At 61.8% G+C, this 12935-nt stretch overlaps 1 protein-coding gene across 1 annotated transcript in view; it reads right to left on the bottom strand.

Moving 5' to 3' along the window:
* Positions 1-12935, bottom strand: part of KNDC1 (kinase non-catalytic C-lobe domain containing 1) — a 61103-nt gene that overhangs the window by 17280 nt on the left and 30888 nt on the right. The window contains exons 10-18 of the mRNA XM_029932814.1: positions 11228-11386; positions 9377-9454; positions 8714-8807; positions 8096-8258; positions 7330-8018; positions 6880-7024; positions 5976-6073; positions 4770-5131; positions 338-367 (exon numbers count right to left, since the gene is read on the bottom strand). Coding sequence (XP_029788674.1) covers positions 338-367; positions 4770-5131; positions 5976-6073; positions 6880-7024; positions 7330-8018; positions 8096-8258; positions 8714-8807; positions 9377-9454; positions 11228-11386 — 1818 coding nt within the window. The remainder of the gene's footprint in view (positions 1-337; positions 368-4769; positions 5132-5975; positions 6074-6879; positions 7025-7329; positions 8019-8095; positions 8259-8713; positions 8808-9376; positions 9455-11227; positions 11387-12935) is intronic.

Here is a 12935-nt window from a genome sequence, read left to right as displayed (position 1 = left end):
ACGGGTGTGTGTCAGCGCGGGCTCCCGGCCCTCGCTCGCGCAGGCGCACGGGGGAGAGTCAGCAAGCAGTGGGTGCGCAAGGGCTCCTGTGCGGTCAGTGACGCACGGAGGGAGCGTGATGCCCTCTGACTGCCCCTGCCCCCCCAATGCCTGGGTCTGTTTCACACTCGGTCTGTTTGGGTAGCAAATGTTGAAGTGTGTCTAATGGTTGTTTTATAATTTTTGAGCTTGTCTGGGGCTCCTGTTCTGAAACAGACATGGTTCTCAAAGAGAATCGTGAAACTGGCCGGCCTCATCCAGCACCCCCACGACGCAGACAAGGGCACAGGACACTCACCTGGCGGCATTCAGGTTCCAGGAGAGAGGTCTTCCCAGGTGAGCAAGAACAGAAGGGAAGACAGGTCACTCCCGGGCACTCCACAGCTTCCCTCAAACTGCCTTGCTTCCTCCAGACTGTCCCCCGCGGGAGCCGCCCACAGGGTGATCGTGGGACTGAGCCCCACTCTCAGTGGTGGCAGGCCCGGGAACCCCGTCTCAACCACAGCGTCACGGTCCAGATAAGAATGGACGCAGGCGCCAGCAGCATCATGGGCTGAGCGTGTCTCTGAGCCCACTTTGAAGAACAGGCTGCATATGGTGCATGGGTGACCGGGCTCACCAGTGGGTGCATCTCCCTGCAAGGGGCCACCACCCCAAGGACAACACAGGATTGAGGACAGCCCCGTCAGCGTGTACCAGACACTCACACAGTAAGAGCCACCCTCTGTGGCCCTGAACCAAGGGGTCGGAAGCAGGGCAGTGGGTCTCTAGCTGCCCAGAAAGACATGCCTGTAGTCAGAGGACATGATTTGTGACATCAGAGGGTGACCTCAGACACTGGCGGCACAGCTGGACTTGGCATCCCACGTTCCCCACAGATACTGGGGGAGCTGGTGTGGGCACCGTGAGCTGCCTGGCCACCACGCTCGTCCCCTGCTCCAGGTCAGCAGGGCTCCTGTGTCTCGGTGGAACCGCACCCGGGGTGGCGGGCCGGCAGTGGGTTGGGCTTGAGGGGAGGGCAAAGGGGACTCCCCAGGGATGCTGCCTCGTGTCTTCGCTGTCACTTAGAGCTTCACCTCTGGTGACATTTTTGGGCTTCACTTCAAGTCCTCGAGGCCAATGCTTGTTGCTCCCCTTTTTTTCTCATCTAATTTTAAAATTTTTATTTAGAAATTTTGTGAAAAAATATACATAAGTAAAACTTATCATTTTAACAAATCTTCATTGAGCTGTTTAGCAGCATCCAGCACGCTTACCCCCACCCCCCATCCCCAGGACTCTCGCCTCCTGGAAGGTCTCTCCCCCATCAGACACGGGGTCCCCATCCCCTCCAGTCCCTGGCCTACCATCCACTCTCTGTCTCTGTGAACATGATGGCTCCAGGGACCGTGTGAGGTGGAGTCACACAGGGCCTGTCCTTCAGTGTCTGGCTTCTGCCACTGGTCACCGTGCTGTCGGGGCTCCTCCACAGTGTGCGGGGGGCGGGGGGTTCCCTCCCGCCAGGCTCAGGGATGTTGCTCTGTGTGCATACCGCACGTTTTCCGAATCGGCCCACCCGCTGACGGACGCGTGGGCCGCTCCCACCCGCTGGCTCCCGGGAACACCGGGTGCACACATCCCGTCGAGGCCCTGCCTTCAGCTCTTCTGGGGGCACAGATGTGGGTCGCTGAGTCCGGTGTAAACGTGCTTAGGTTTTGAGGGATTTTCACGGCGTTTTCCACGCCGGCAGCGTCATTTTACGTCCCCGACAGCAGTGCACACGGGTTCCAGTTTCTCCCCATCTCTCCAGCACGTGTTCTTTTCTTTCTGTTCCACATTTTGTACCAGCCACCCTCCTGTGTGTGAGGTGGTGCCTCACTGTGGTTTTGATTGGCTCTTCCCTGAGGACTAATGACGGTGAACATCTTTTCACAGCCGTGGCTGTGTATGCGTTTTCTCTGGAGGTCTCTGCCAGCCCGTCACCTGTTGCTCAGCTGCGTTTTTGCTCTGCGGTTGGGGAGTCTTAGGTGTTGCCCACGTGTTGTGGACACTAAGCTCTTCTCGGGAATGGGATTTGTAACTGTCGCCCCCACTCTCTTGGTGGTGGCATTTGATGCACAGGTTTTCATTTTGATCAAGTGCAGTTAATCTATTTTTACTTTTGTCACCTGTGATTTTGGTGCCGTGCCCAAGAAATTGTTTCCAAATCCAGTGTCACCAAGCTCCTCCCCTGTGTGTTCCTCATGGGTTTTAGTTCTTGTGTTTAAGTCTCCGATGTTTTAGTTAATTTTTGAAAGTGGCGTATGGTCCAGGCCCGACTGCTCCTCGGTGCAGCGGCACCCCGTCTTCCCGGCGCTGCTTCCTGTGCAGACTGGCCCCCGGTCCCTGGCCGGCCCTGGCGGTGTGCCAGCCCGCGCATCAGCAGGGACCTACTCCGGGCTCTCCACCCTACCCCACCGGTCTGTGCGCCTGCTTTCGCGCCAGGACCACACCTTGGTGACCACGGTAGCTTTGTGGCAAGTTTTGAAGTCAGAGGTGTGAATCCTCCACTTTTTTCTTCTTTTTCATGATTGTTTTGGCTGCTTGAGGTCCCTTGAGATTCCATATGAATTTAAGAGTGGGTTTTTCATTTCTTTGAAAAGCATTATTGGGTCACTGCTCTCCTTTCAGTTCAGCCACCTGTCTCAGGATGGACACGTGGGCGTGTGCCACTCTGTGTCAGAAAAGTTCTGCGTGGTTTCTTTTGTTTCTCAGACTGCTGCGGCTCTGGCTGCTGGGACTCTGCGGTTGGTTCCTCTGACCTTGGACACCTCCCTCTGACCGTGGACACCCCTCTGACCTTGGACATCCCCCCTCTGACCTTGGACACCCCTCTGACCTTGGAATCTCCCCTCTGACCTTGGATACCCCTCTGACCTTGGGCACCCCTCTGTGACCTTGGAATCCCCCTTTTGACCTTGGACACCCCTCTGACCTTGGACATCCCCCCTCTGACCTTGGACACCCCCTCTGACCTTGGGCACCCCTCTCTGACCTTGGATACCCCCCTCTGACCCTGGACACTGCCCCTCTGACCTTGGACACTGCCTCTTTGACCCTGGACATCCCCTGTCTTGTGTTTTGTCATTTCCTTAGTTTGTGGCACGAGATGCCCTAGCTCATCCTCGCATGACCCGGGGGCCGTGATTTCTCCCCAGAGCCCTGGTCCCTTTGACTAGAGGACGGTACGTTCGCTCCTGCTCTGGCCTCTCTGCCAACGCCACTAAGACCTGCGCCCGTGTGTATTTTGGTGAAGCACGTTTGCTCCTCGTGGCCTCCCAGTACGCACCGTCTGTGGGCTCTTCTCATAGGGATGGGCACTGGGACCCTTAGGACCCTGCGTCAGGGAGTGCGTCCCATTCTTGGGTACAAGGCCTGTGCTCGTCTTGGGGTGTCATGAGCCGTGGCCCCGTCGCTGGTGCCCACTCTGTTCTCTCACCATCTGTGCAAGCACTGTGTCCTCCGGAGCCTTAGTTTCCCACGACGGGAGTCCGATGTGGCTCATGGTCGTGCTGGCACTTTCTGCCTCTTGTAGTCTGTTCATTTCTAGTTCTGGGAAAGGCCCCCACAGGTGTAGAACCAGACCTGCTGAGGCAGACGTCCAGCAGCTCCGAGGGCAAATACACATCACAGACAAGGAAGTGGGAGCGAGGTCCGAAGGGCCTCCCAGTGGAAGGGAGGAGGCAGTCAGGGGCTGGAAGCTGCCTTCTCTGCCCACGGCTCTGGACTCCAGTGCACTGGCATAGAGCTTCCGTGTGGTCTGAGACAAGGGCGCCCTGCACGTGGGCCACCCACTGCACCGGTGCCCCGCGGGGGACCCAAGCACATGACGCCAGGTCCCTAAGCCTGGTGCGTGAGATGTGCAGGGGCTGCACCTCAGAAAGGTTCAGATGGTGCTGTGAGGGCCAGGGAGACGCAGCCTTTCTGGGACTGGTGCTTGGAGGCCAGAGAAAGTGGGTCAAGCAGGGCCAGGTAGAGGCGCCAGGGGCAAGACCTTGAGCTTGCCGGTTCCTTCCCATCTGCTCTGCTGTGGGGTCAGGCCTTGTGTGTGAGGCCTACGTAGGAGCCCCTAGTGCCAGGGGAAGGCTGCGGCCCAGGTCAGAGCAGCTGGTGATGGGGAGCCTTGGGTCCAGAGCTCTGTGGGGCTGCCCTCACCTGGGGACTGGCCTGGCCTGGCCACTGCCAGGTTTGTCCCCTCCTGTCACCCTGCTGACCTGGGAGGACCTGGGTTGCCCTGACCGGGCCGGTGCAGGGAGGAGGAGTGGGCTGCTCACAAGAGAAGCTCAGGCCAGGCCAGACAGACCCCGGGGCCTGGCCTGAAGAGACTGACAAAGCCAAGGCTCCTATGACATTTTTCTCTTTGTGGTGGGTGCTGCTGCTCAAGGGGCAGGAGCCTGGAGGCTGCCTGGGAGGAGGGGGCTGCACCTGCCTGGCCTGCCAGAGACATGGCCCGAACCCAACTATGCTCACCAGCAGGAGGTCACCTCCTGCCACCATCCCCTGGTGATCACGTGCCCAGCTCACAAAGAGAGAAGCCACTTCCTACCCCAGACGTGGAGGGGGTGCCCAGATCAGCAGGGGGCACTGGTGGCGGGCGGGGGGCCTCTGAGTGGGACACAGGGCGGGGCTCTGTGCACACCGCGCTCCACTGCCTGCCACCATTCGGGACGTGCACCCCCTCCCCCAGCACCGGGCAGCAGCCCAGGACTCACCGGGCTCTGGGCGTCGGCGGCCCCGCCGGCTTTCTGCCTCGCCAGCTCCTGCACGTAGCTGTGGACGTCGGCGCCGAAGCAGTCGGCCTCGTAGAAGGCGCTGCACCAGCCGGGGCTGCAGCTCTGGAGCTCCGCCGGGCCCAGGCTCCCGGCCAGGCCACCTTCCTTGGGCCGGGGCAGCCGGGCCACTGCCTCGGGACCCCCACCCTGCTGGCCGTGCTCTCCGGCCTCCGGCTGCTGTTCCCGCTCGGCTTCGACCGACTTCTGGGGCCGGAATCCCACCTCGAGGTTACCCCTTGAGAGCTCGTCGGCGTCCACGTCGGACAGCGACGGGGGTGGGCAGGGCGCCCGCTTCTCCTTCCCTGCGCAGGAGAGCACAGCCAGCCTCGAAGCTGCAGCGCGCGGCAGAGCCCGTCACGGACTCTACACGGAGACGCCGCTCGCTCGTGCTCAGAGGCCCGGGTGCCCCCCTGCTGCTCTGGGGGCTGAAGAGGGTCCAGAGGGCTCAGGGCGGGGTCCTGCTTCCCTCAGATCCGCTCCCAACACAGGCTGTCGGGGGTGGAGGAGGAGGCCCCAGGTCTGGAGCCGCTTGTGTGTAGGTGAGCAGGAACGAGACTGGATGGGTGGCTGGCAGGGTGCTGGGGGCCCCGTGGGCACCCTCACTTTGCTCTCAAGCTTCCAGGGTGTACACACAGTAGAAGGGTGGGGTGAGATGCCTGTCCTCACCACCTGCTCGGATGGCTGTCACACACACGTGATCACAGTCATGCAGCCTGACTCCTCCAGCCATAACCCACTCACACCGGATCTGTGAAATCACACAGATTTCCAGTATCCTGCAGTCCTGCGCTAACAATCCAGGAAAACAACCCTCAGACTCTTTCACTGGCACATATTTCCAGGAGCGAAGCAAAGATTTGTCCCATCACCAGGCTGCTGGCCAGTGATTCCAGGAAGCAGAGGTGAGCCCCCAGCCCCCAGTGCGCTGGGTTCCTGCGTGCCACCCACCTCCAGGTGCTGCCCCCGCCCCCCTTCACAGCACAGGGTCCCCAGCAGGCAAGCCCTGCTCTGGGGGCTGCTCCTTGAGAGGATGCTGGGGTGCCCTGAGCAAAGGGAAGCCTCTCCTGGAATTACCGAGCCGCGCCAAGAGCGTCAATGTGGACCCTGCCGTGGAGAGTTCTTGCCCCTAGGGAGCCCGAGTCTTACCTGCCCCGTGCAGTGACGGCCTTTTGCTGGACAGCGAGCAGCTGCTTGGAGCACTGGTCCCGCCAGCCTGGGGCTGTGCCTCGGCCTCCCCTGAGACACTGCCATCAGAGGGAAAGACACTGCACATGCCCCTGTGGCCCCGACCCTCGGTCCCCCACAATGCCACAGTTTCCCTGCGCTGCCTCCCCGCAGGAATCTGGGTGTCTGTGCAGGAGCCCCCGGGCCGAGTCAGGCCTGCCAGGCCACCCAGCCCGTGCCCCCCAGCCATTCCCCACCCAGCTCCAGAGGACACCCTGACTGCAGGCCACAGGCTGTCACAGAGCACCCTCCTTCCAGAACAATTAAGGGGTCCAAATAATTGGCACAGGATTTTCTGGAGGTCAGCGCTGCAAGAATGCGTGGCGTTGGCTACCTCTGAGCACGTGAGTCTGGGGACCCAGGCGTGAGGCAGGCCCCCAGGGCAGGGTGCTCAGCTCTGTGCAGTGTTGACCTGTCTGCAAGGGGCAGCCCCATGGCTCCCACTGCAGTCACAGGGAGGGGGGCAGGGAGGAGTGTGGGCACGCCAGGGCTCAGGGCCTGGGTGTTGGGGTTCGGGCCTCTCCAGGCACCCCCCCCAACATCGCTGTAGGCAGTCTTAGGGGGGTGGGCCAGGCCCTGGCGGAAGAGGAGCAGGGTGATCTGTAAAGGGGCTGGGGGGCACCCGTTCCCTGGGCTCCGGGTCACTCTGTCTCCTCTGGCTGGTACCTGAGCAGGGGCCATGCCTTCCGGACTCTCTCCCTGCCCACAGGAGCCTGAGGTCTGAAGGGTGGGCTGCAGGCCCAGCAAGGGGGACCCTGGCGGGCAGGGAGCTGGACCCAGGGGGGCAGCGGGGGTGCCGGGAGCGCGGCCCGGGCGGGGGACTCACTTTCCCGAGGGCGACGTCCTCCTGTTCACCACTTGGAAGAGATTGGACAGCAGCTTCTCCCCCCAGTACAGGTCACAGAACTTCTCCGATATGGCCCCACAGAACGTGGCGTAGGTGAGGTCTTTCAGGGCGTAAATATATTCCCCTGGGTTGGCAAAATGACAGCCGCAGTGGGCAAGCGCCCTCTGGGTGGAAGGAGCTGGCAGGGGGCTGGATGGGGGCGGGGCCTGAGACCCTCTTCCTGCCCAAGGCTCTGCTGCTGGCCGACTCCTGAGGGGCTCAGCTCTGCCCCCTGAGCTCCTGGTGCAGATGGATGAGTGGGGGGGCCCTCTCTGTGACGACCCCAGGCCCCCTTCACATGGAACCCCCCCTAGTGTGCTGCGCCCCCCCTGTGGCCTCTCCCTGGTCCTGGGGCTTCTCTGGGGAGCCCTGTGGTCCCCCCCGTGATACCCATGATCAGAGCTTCCAGCCCGTTGTCCAGGTAGCCGTCAAAGGCAAACTCCTCCTGGATGAGGCGCATGGCCTCCTGCAGCGACGGACAGGCCGTCCTCTTCGGGAGGGGTGAGGCGTCCACACTGGGCGGACAGAGCTTGTGGTCTGCTGGCAGGGGCCGCTCACGGTGACTGTCTGGGGCCTGGTCATCCTCCTTTGGGACCGAGGTGCCCTTGGGGCTGTCTGGACTCGCCTTGGTCAGGGAGGGGTCCCTCGGGGCTGACAGGGGACTCCCGGGCTCCTGGCCTGGGCCCTCAGTGGCCTTGCTCCTGGGCAGCTTGGCTGGGTGACCCGGGTCATGGCGGGATGCACTGGACCCTGGGGGCTGAGGCCCGAGGCCCCCAGAAGAGGCTCCAGGCAGGGCTACTCCGTCTGGCCTTTGCTCCTCGGGAGGCACCTGTGCCTTCAGGGGTGGGAGAGCGGTAGAAGATGCGGGCATCGCTGGTGAAGCCCGCTCCGGAGGGCTGGCCGGGGCAGGGGGCGGGGTGCAGGGGCTCCCCTGGCCCACGTCTCTCGGCACAGACTCTCTGAGGGGCTCTGGGGCTGCTCCCTGTGGTCCGGCACCGGGGACCGGCTGATCAGGAATCTTCTGGCTGGAGGCTGCTCCATGGGCCTCGGGGGCCTGCTTCTCATTGCCCTCCCTGTCCCTGAGAGCACAGAGAGAAGGAGGGATTGCTCAGGAGGAGCTCGGGGACCCCGCCAGCTCCAGGGTGGGGGTGCTCACCTGGGGTCACCAGCATATGGGGCCAGAACAATGGGCTTGAAGTGTGTGGCTGCCGAAGTGAAGGCGGCAGGCAGCGACGCGGCCCCTTTGCGGCAGGAGGGCTGAGTGGGCACGGGCCCCTGTACTGCCACCAGCCTGGTGTCCCTGCCGACCTGCACAAAGCCTGGGGATAGACTGTGCGTGAGGGTGGGCCCTGAGGTGCCCTGGAGCGGCTCCCGCTTTTGCCACGAAGGTGCGCTGGCTCCCCCTTGCCCCCCATGGCCTCCCACCTCCCCGCGTGTCTCCTTGGGGACTCCGACAGGTGACAGGCTGAGGTAGCCGAGGTGAGGGTGGCAGAGCTGAGAGCCATGCAGAAGGCCACAGGCGGGAAGAGGGGTCTTCTTCCTGCTGCAGGATGGGTGTTCCCACCCAGACGTGACAGGCAGGCTGGGGCGGGGGCAGGACAGGAGCTGGGCAGCAGGAGGTGGATGTGGACACGGGAGCCTGATGGGGTGGTCGGACCAGACGTGGACGCCCTGCTCTGGGGCCCAGCGGTGTCTGCCTGTGGGTGTTCACTCCAGGGCAGCGGGGGCAGTCGCGGTGTCAGGGGGCAGGGGAGGCCAGGCCCTGGCGGCCCACCTGAGCTGGGCCCGGGAGTGGGCATCGCACTGGGGTTCAGTTCCACTACCGAGAGACCGTTCTGGAGGCCGATGGTCTCTTCCTCCTGGTCAACCTGAGGCAGAAGAGGATGGCCACAGTCAAGGTGAGCCCAGGGGCCTGGCAGGCCCGAGTGGATGCCGTGCAGCGCTCCCCTACCTTCCAGTGGAGCTCTGAGCAGGCACTGGCTCACATAGCTGGACTTCCTTCTCTTTCTATTTATTTTTAAGATTTTATGTTTTAGTAATGTCTACATCCAGTGTGGGTCTCGAACTCACAGCCCTGAGATCAAGAGTCCCTTCCTCTTCCTACTGAGCCAGCCAGGTGCCCCTGGTTTGCTTCTCTTTCAGATGGGAGCCTTGGGGGCACTTTGATTCCCAACTCAGCAAGGTGTAGGTTTCTAGGGCACTGTGGTTGGGGGAAGTGGGTGTGCCTCTCTGCCATCCACGGGCCGCCAGGTCCGCATGCCTAGAAGGCTGACAGGCACCTGTGCCTGAGGGTCACTGCAGCGTGTGCCGCCCCCCACCCCTTTTCTAAACTCCCTCTCCACCTGCACAGTAAACGGCAAGAAGGGTCCTCATCTCCCTGGGGCCCCTGCACAGAATCTAGGGGTCTTCGCGCATGCTCTGGAGGTCACCGGCTTACCTTACAGGTCGACGCCCTCAGGTGGGCTAAGATCTTCCTGCTGTCCATGCCTCGCTGAAGAAGGTAAGCGCCGCATACCTGAAAGAAAAAGCTCCGTGTCCAGCATCTAGGACACCGCAGGCTGGGCCCCGGCCCCACATCGCTGCGAATGCGGAGCCGGCTGTGTCTCAGGCAGGAGCCCTTTGCGAGTGCGCAGCGGCGGGGAGGAGCGCCGGGGGGCTTCTCGCCCAGGAAGGCCCGTGGGGACCCCTTCGTGGGGAGAGCTAAGCAGACCCCAGCCTCAGGCAGCCTGGGATGAAATTCAGCACTATAGGCTGAATAGAAATGCCAGAGCCCCCCCCCCCCCCAGGGGCTGCTCCAGCACTGGAGGGGGGGGCACAGGACACGTGGCCTTTCCAGCCTGTCTTAGAAACCTCAACAACAGGTGGTGCTACAGAACCACAGGGGAATTAGGGGGATCAGTCCGCTCTCACACGCACAGACAACAAACCCCAAAACTGTGAGCTAGAAAACAGGCAAGAGACACGTTGTGTAGACATTTCCAATGAACTGCAATTTGACCCAGGCAAGCCCGAATCCTTGGTGACCTTGACAACAAGGCAGTGGGTGCCTGCAGGACGAATGTGGGCGGGGCCCAGGCGGGCTTGAGGCCAGCGCGGGAAGAAATGCTCTGGGGTGGGGAGCGGACGCTGAAAATGCAGCTGACCCCTGGGCACTGACCCGCTGCAAGGCCAAGCATTCTGGATGTTTGGGGACAGAGTGTCACTGATGAGAATTGCTACTTTTCATCTGGGGTCATGGGTGGTACTGAAGGTGAAGATAAAGAAAGATAAAGATTCTTTTTTAAGCTATTGTGTGAGCGCCTCCCCTCCCCCCTAATGGCTGGCAAGAACCCCATCCAAGCCCCGCATAGAGGCCGAGTCAGGGACGCCCCAGACCCCTTCGGGCTCCTGTCTGGACAAGCTCAGTTTGTTGGAGCCCTCCTGCCTTAGAGCATTTCCTCTCCAAGGTCACGTCCCTTCCTCCACCCCTCTGAGCCAGAGGCCTCTCTCACAATCGGGGAGTCAGGGTTATGACAACCCCTGAAGCTCCACCGTCAGGGAGGCTCCCAGTGTCCCCGTGCCGGCGCTGACCCACCCTGGGCAGGTTCCCCTTGCCTGCTCACTCTCCCAGTAACCCCCAGCCGCCTCCGGGCAGATCTGGAGTCGAGGGAAGCTCCTTCTTCCGTGGGCCATCCCCCCACTGCCTGTCAGTCTGTCCCTGTCTGCTGACTAACGTGTTTGGGCACTGTGGCTGGTGTCTGCTGCGTCTCTCTTTGACACAGAGCTCCTCACTTGATGAAGCAGGCCAGAGAAGCCCCGGGCAGTCAGGGGGGCAGAGGAGGCCTGCCCAGGCTTCTCCCTCGTGATCAGAGACAGTGGGGAGCCCCTTCGCACATCCAGCTCTTGCTGGCAGACGCGGGCACTCGTGGGAGGGTCAGGACCCAGCCCCATCGGGCGCCGGCCAAGTCTAGAGAGACCAGACAGGGTAGGGGAGGTGGAGAGGACCCTCAGAGGAGGTGTGGGAAGCTGGTTGTTGGGGAGAACACTCTGCTCCCTTCTCACGGGGCGTGAGGGCAGGGGTCTGGCTGGCCCAGGACATTCCCGCCCACTCTGGCCAGGGGAACCCATCGGAGAAAACAGGCCGTCTGGGGGGTTGAGCAGCAGACACAGTCTACCACTCGTCCGCAAAGGAAGCCATGGCCGTCTCTGTCCAGTGCCCCCTCGTCCTGGAAACAAGAACCAGTGTCCTCTGTCGGCCATCGCCCGGGCCCTGGACTGTGAGCCGGGGTCCTGACTGCAGTGCGGTTACCTTGATGGCCTCAGCTGCGCACGGCCGCTCCTGGGCGCTGCGTCTGGCCATGTCCAAGAGGAGCATCTTGAGCCTGCGCGGCAGGGCCAGCTTGTGGTCTCGGGGAACGCTGAACTTGGCTGCTGTCCACAGGACCGCAGCCACGCAGTACACGGATGCCTGGGGAGGAAGAAGCCCACCCTCTCAGCAGCACCCCCACCTGGGCTCCCCCAAGGGCACCCGGGGCACCGGCAGGATGGTGGCTCCTGTCTGCACCCAGGCTTCGCGCCTCCTCTGAGCTCAAAAGCTCCTGAGTCCGCTCCCCTGGGGGCCTGGCCTGGGATCCAGAGCGCTTACCAAATGCTCCCAGGTCTTCACCCTCAAGTGTCAACAGCCAAGACCAGAAGCCTCAGCGGAGCTCTCCCACCCTCCACTGTCTTCAGGCAGGTGGAGGCCGCAACTCGGGGCTCAGGCCGGGTCACCGAGCCAGTGGCGGGCTGCTGAGCGGTAGACAGCAGGATCTCTGAGCAAGGGTACCTGCCTTGGGGCGCCCGAGCGGCTCAGTTGGCGAAGCGCTGGGATTCTCATTCTCTCTCTCTCTCTCTCTCTCTCTCTCTCTCTCTTTCTCTCAGGTAAATAAACATTAAAAAAAAATCCCTGCATCCACACACATCAGTTTACTCTAAACGTTTTCGATGCGAAGGACGGTAGCACACAATTTAAAAAAGAAAAGAGGTGATGCTCTTTCGTCAGCTGCAGAGAGCCGAGGCCGAGGGCCGCCACCGGACACGCGCGCGGTGCTCCAGCTCTTGGGCCCGAGTCACCTGACAGGCAGGCGTGCTGGCTCACGTCCGCACTCACCGGGGATGAGAGCGGCCGCGAGCTGCCCGCTCTCCCGCCACCAGTGGCAGCTCCGGGGGGGCACGGGAGGCGCGGCGGATGAGGCGCGCTTCTGAGTTTAGTTGCATCGTTAACATTTCCTCCATCCACTTGTCAAGTCCATGCAGCTGACCAGACAGGTGTGCTGATCTTCCCAGTGAGGACGCTCCCACGTGGCCAACTTCAAGCTGCTAACGAGGTGCCAGGGCAAGGGGGTGGGGGCCGGGCCAGCGGCGCCCTCCGGGAGCTCTCCCACTTTCGGGAGCACTCCAACTTCCAGGAGCACTCCCATGTCCGGGAGCACTCCCACATCCGGGAGCACTCCCACTTCCGGGAGCACTCCAACTTCCACGAGCACTCCCATTTCCGGGAGCACTCCCACATCCGGGAGCTCTCCTACTTCCGGGAGCACTCCAACTTCCAGGAGCACTCCCACATCCGGGAGCTCTCCCACTTCCGGGAGCACTCCCACCTCCTGGGAGCACAGATCACTGTGCACCACAGTCACGTACAAACGAAATTATCAGCTGATGAATATTTAAAAAAAGTTAAGCCTTTTATTTTGAGATAATTAGAGATTCACATACAGTGTAGGAAACAGTTCAGAGCGACCCCGTGTGCCGGGCACCAGGTCCCCACGATGGTAGCGTCCTGGAAAGCAGCAGGACAATGGCCCAGCCAGGACGTTGGCATCGACACAATCAGGATACAGAACGCTTCCTGCAGTGGGTCTGCCCTACGCCACACGTACGTAATCCCTGGCAACTCCTACTCTGTTCTCCGTTTCTGTAACTGTGCCATTTCACAGAGATGGAATTACACGAGGTGTGACCTTTTGGGACTGGCTGCT

Source organism: Suricata suricatta, chromosome 2 (assembly GCF_006229205.1).
Source record: "Suricata suricatta isolate VVHF042 chromosome 2, meerkat_22Aug2017_6uvM2_HiC, whole genome shotgun sequence".
NCBI classification, from domain to species: domain Eukaryota; kingdom Metazoa; phylum Chordata; class Mammalia; order Carnivora; family Herpestidae; genus Suricata; species Suricata suricatta.
This window is presented reverse-complemented; position numbering and strand designations above follow the sequence as displayed.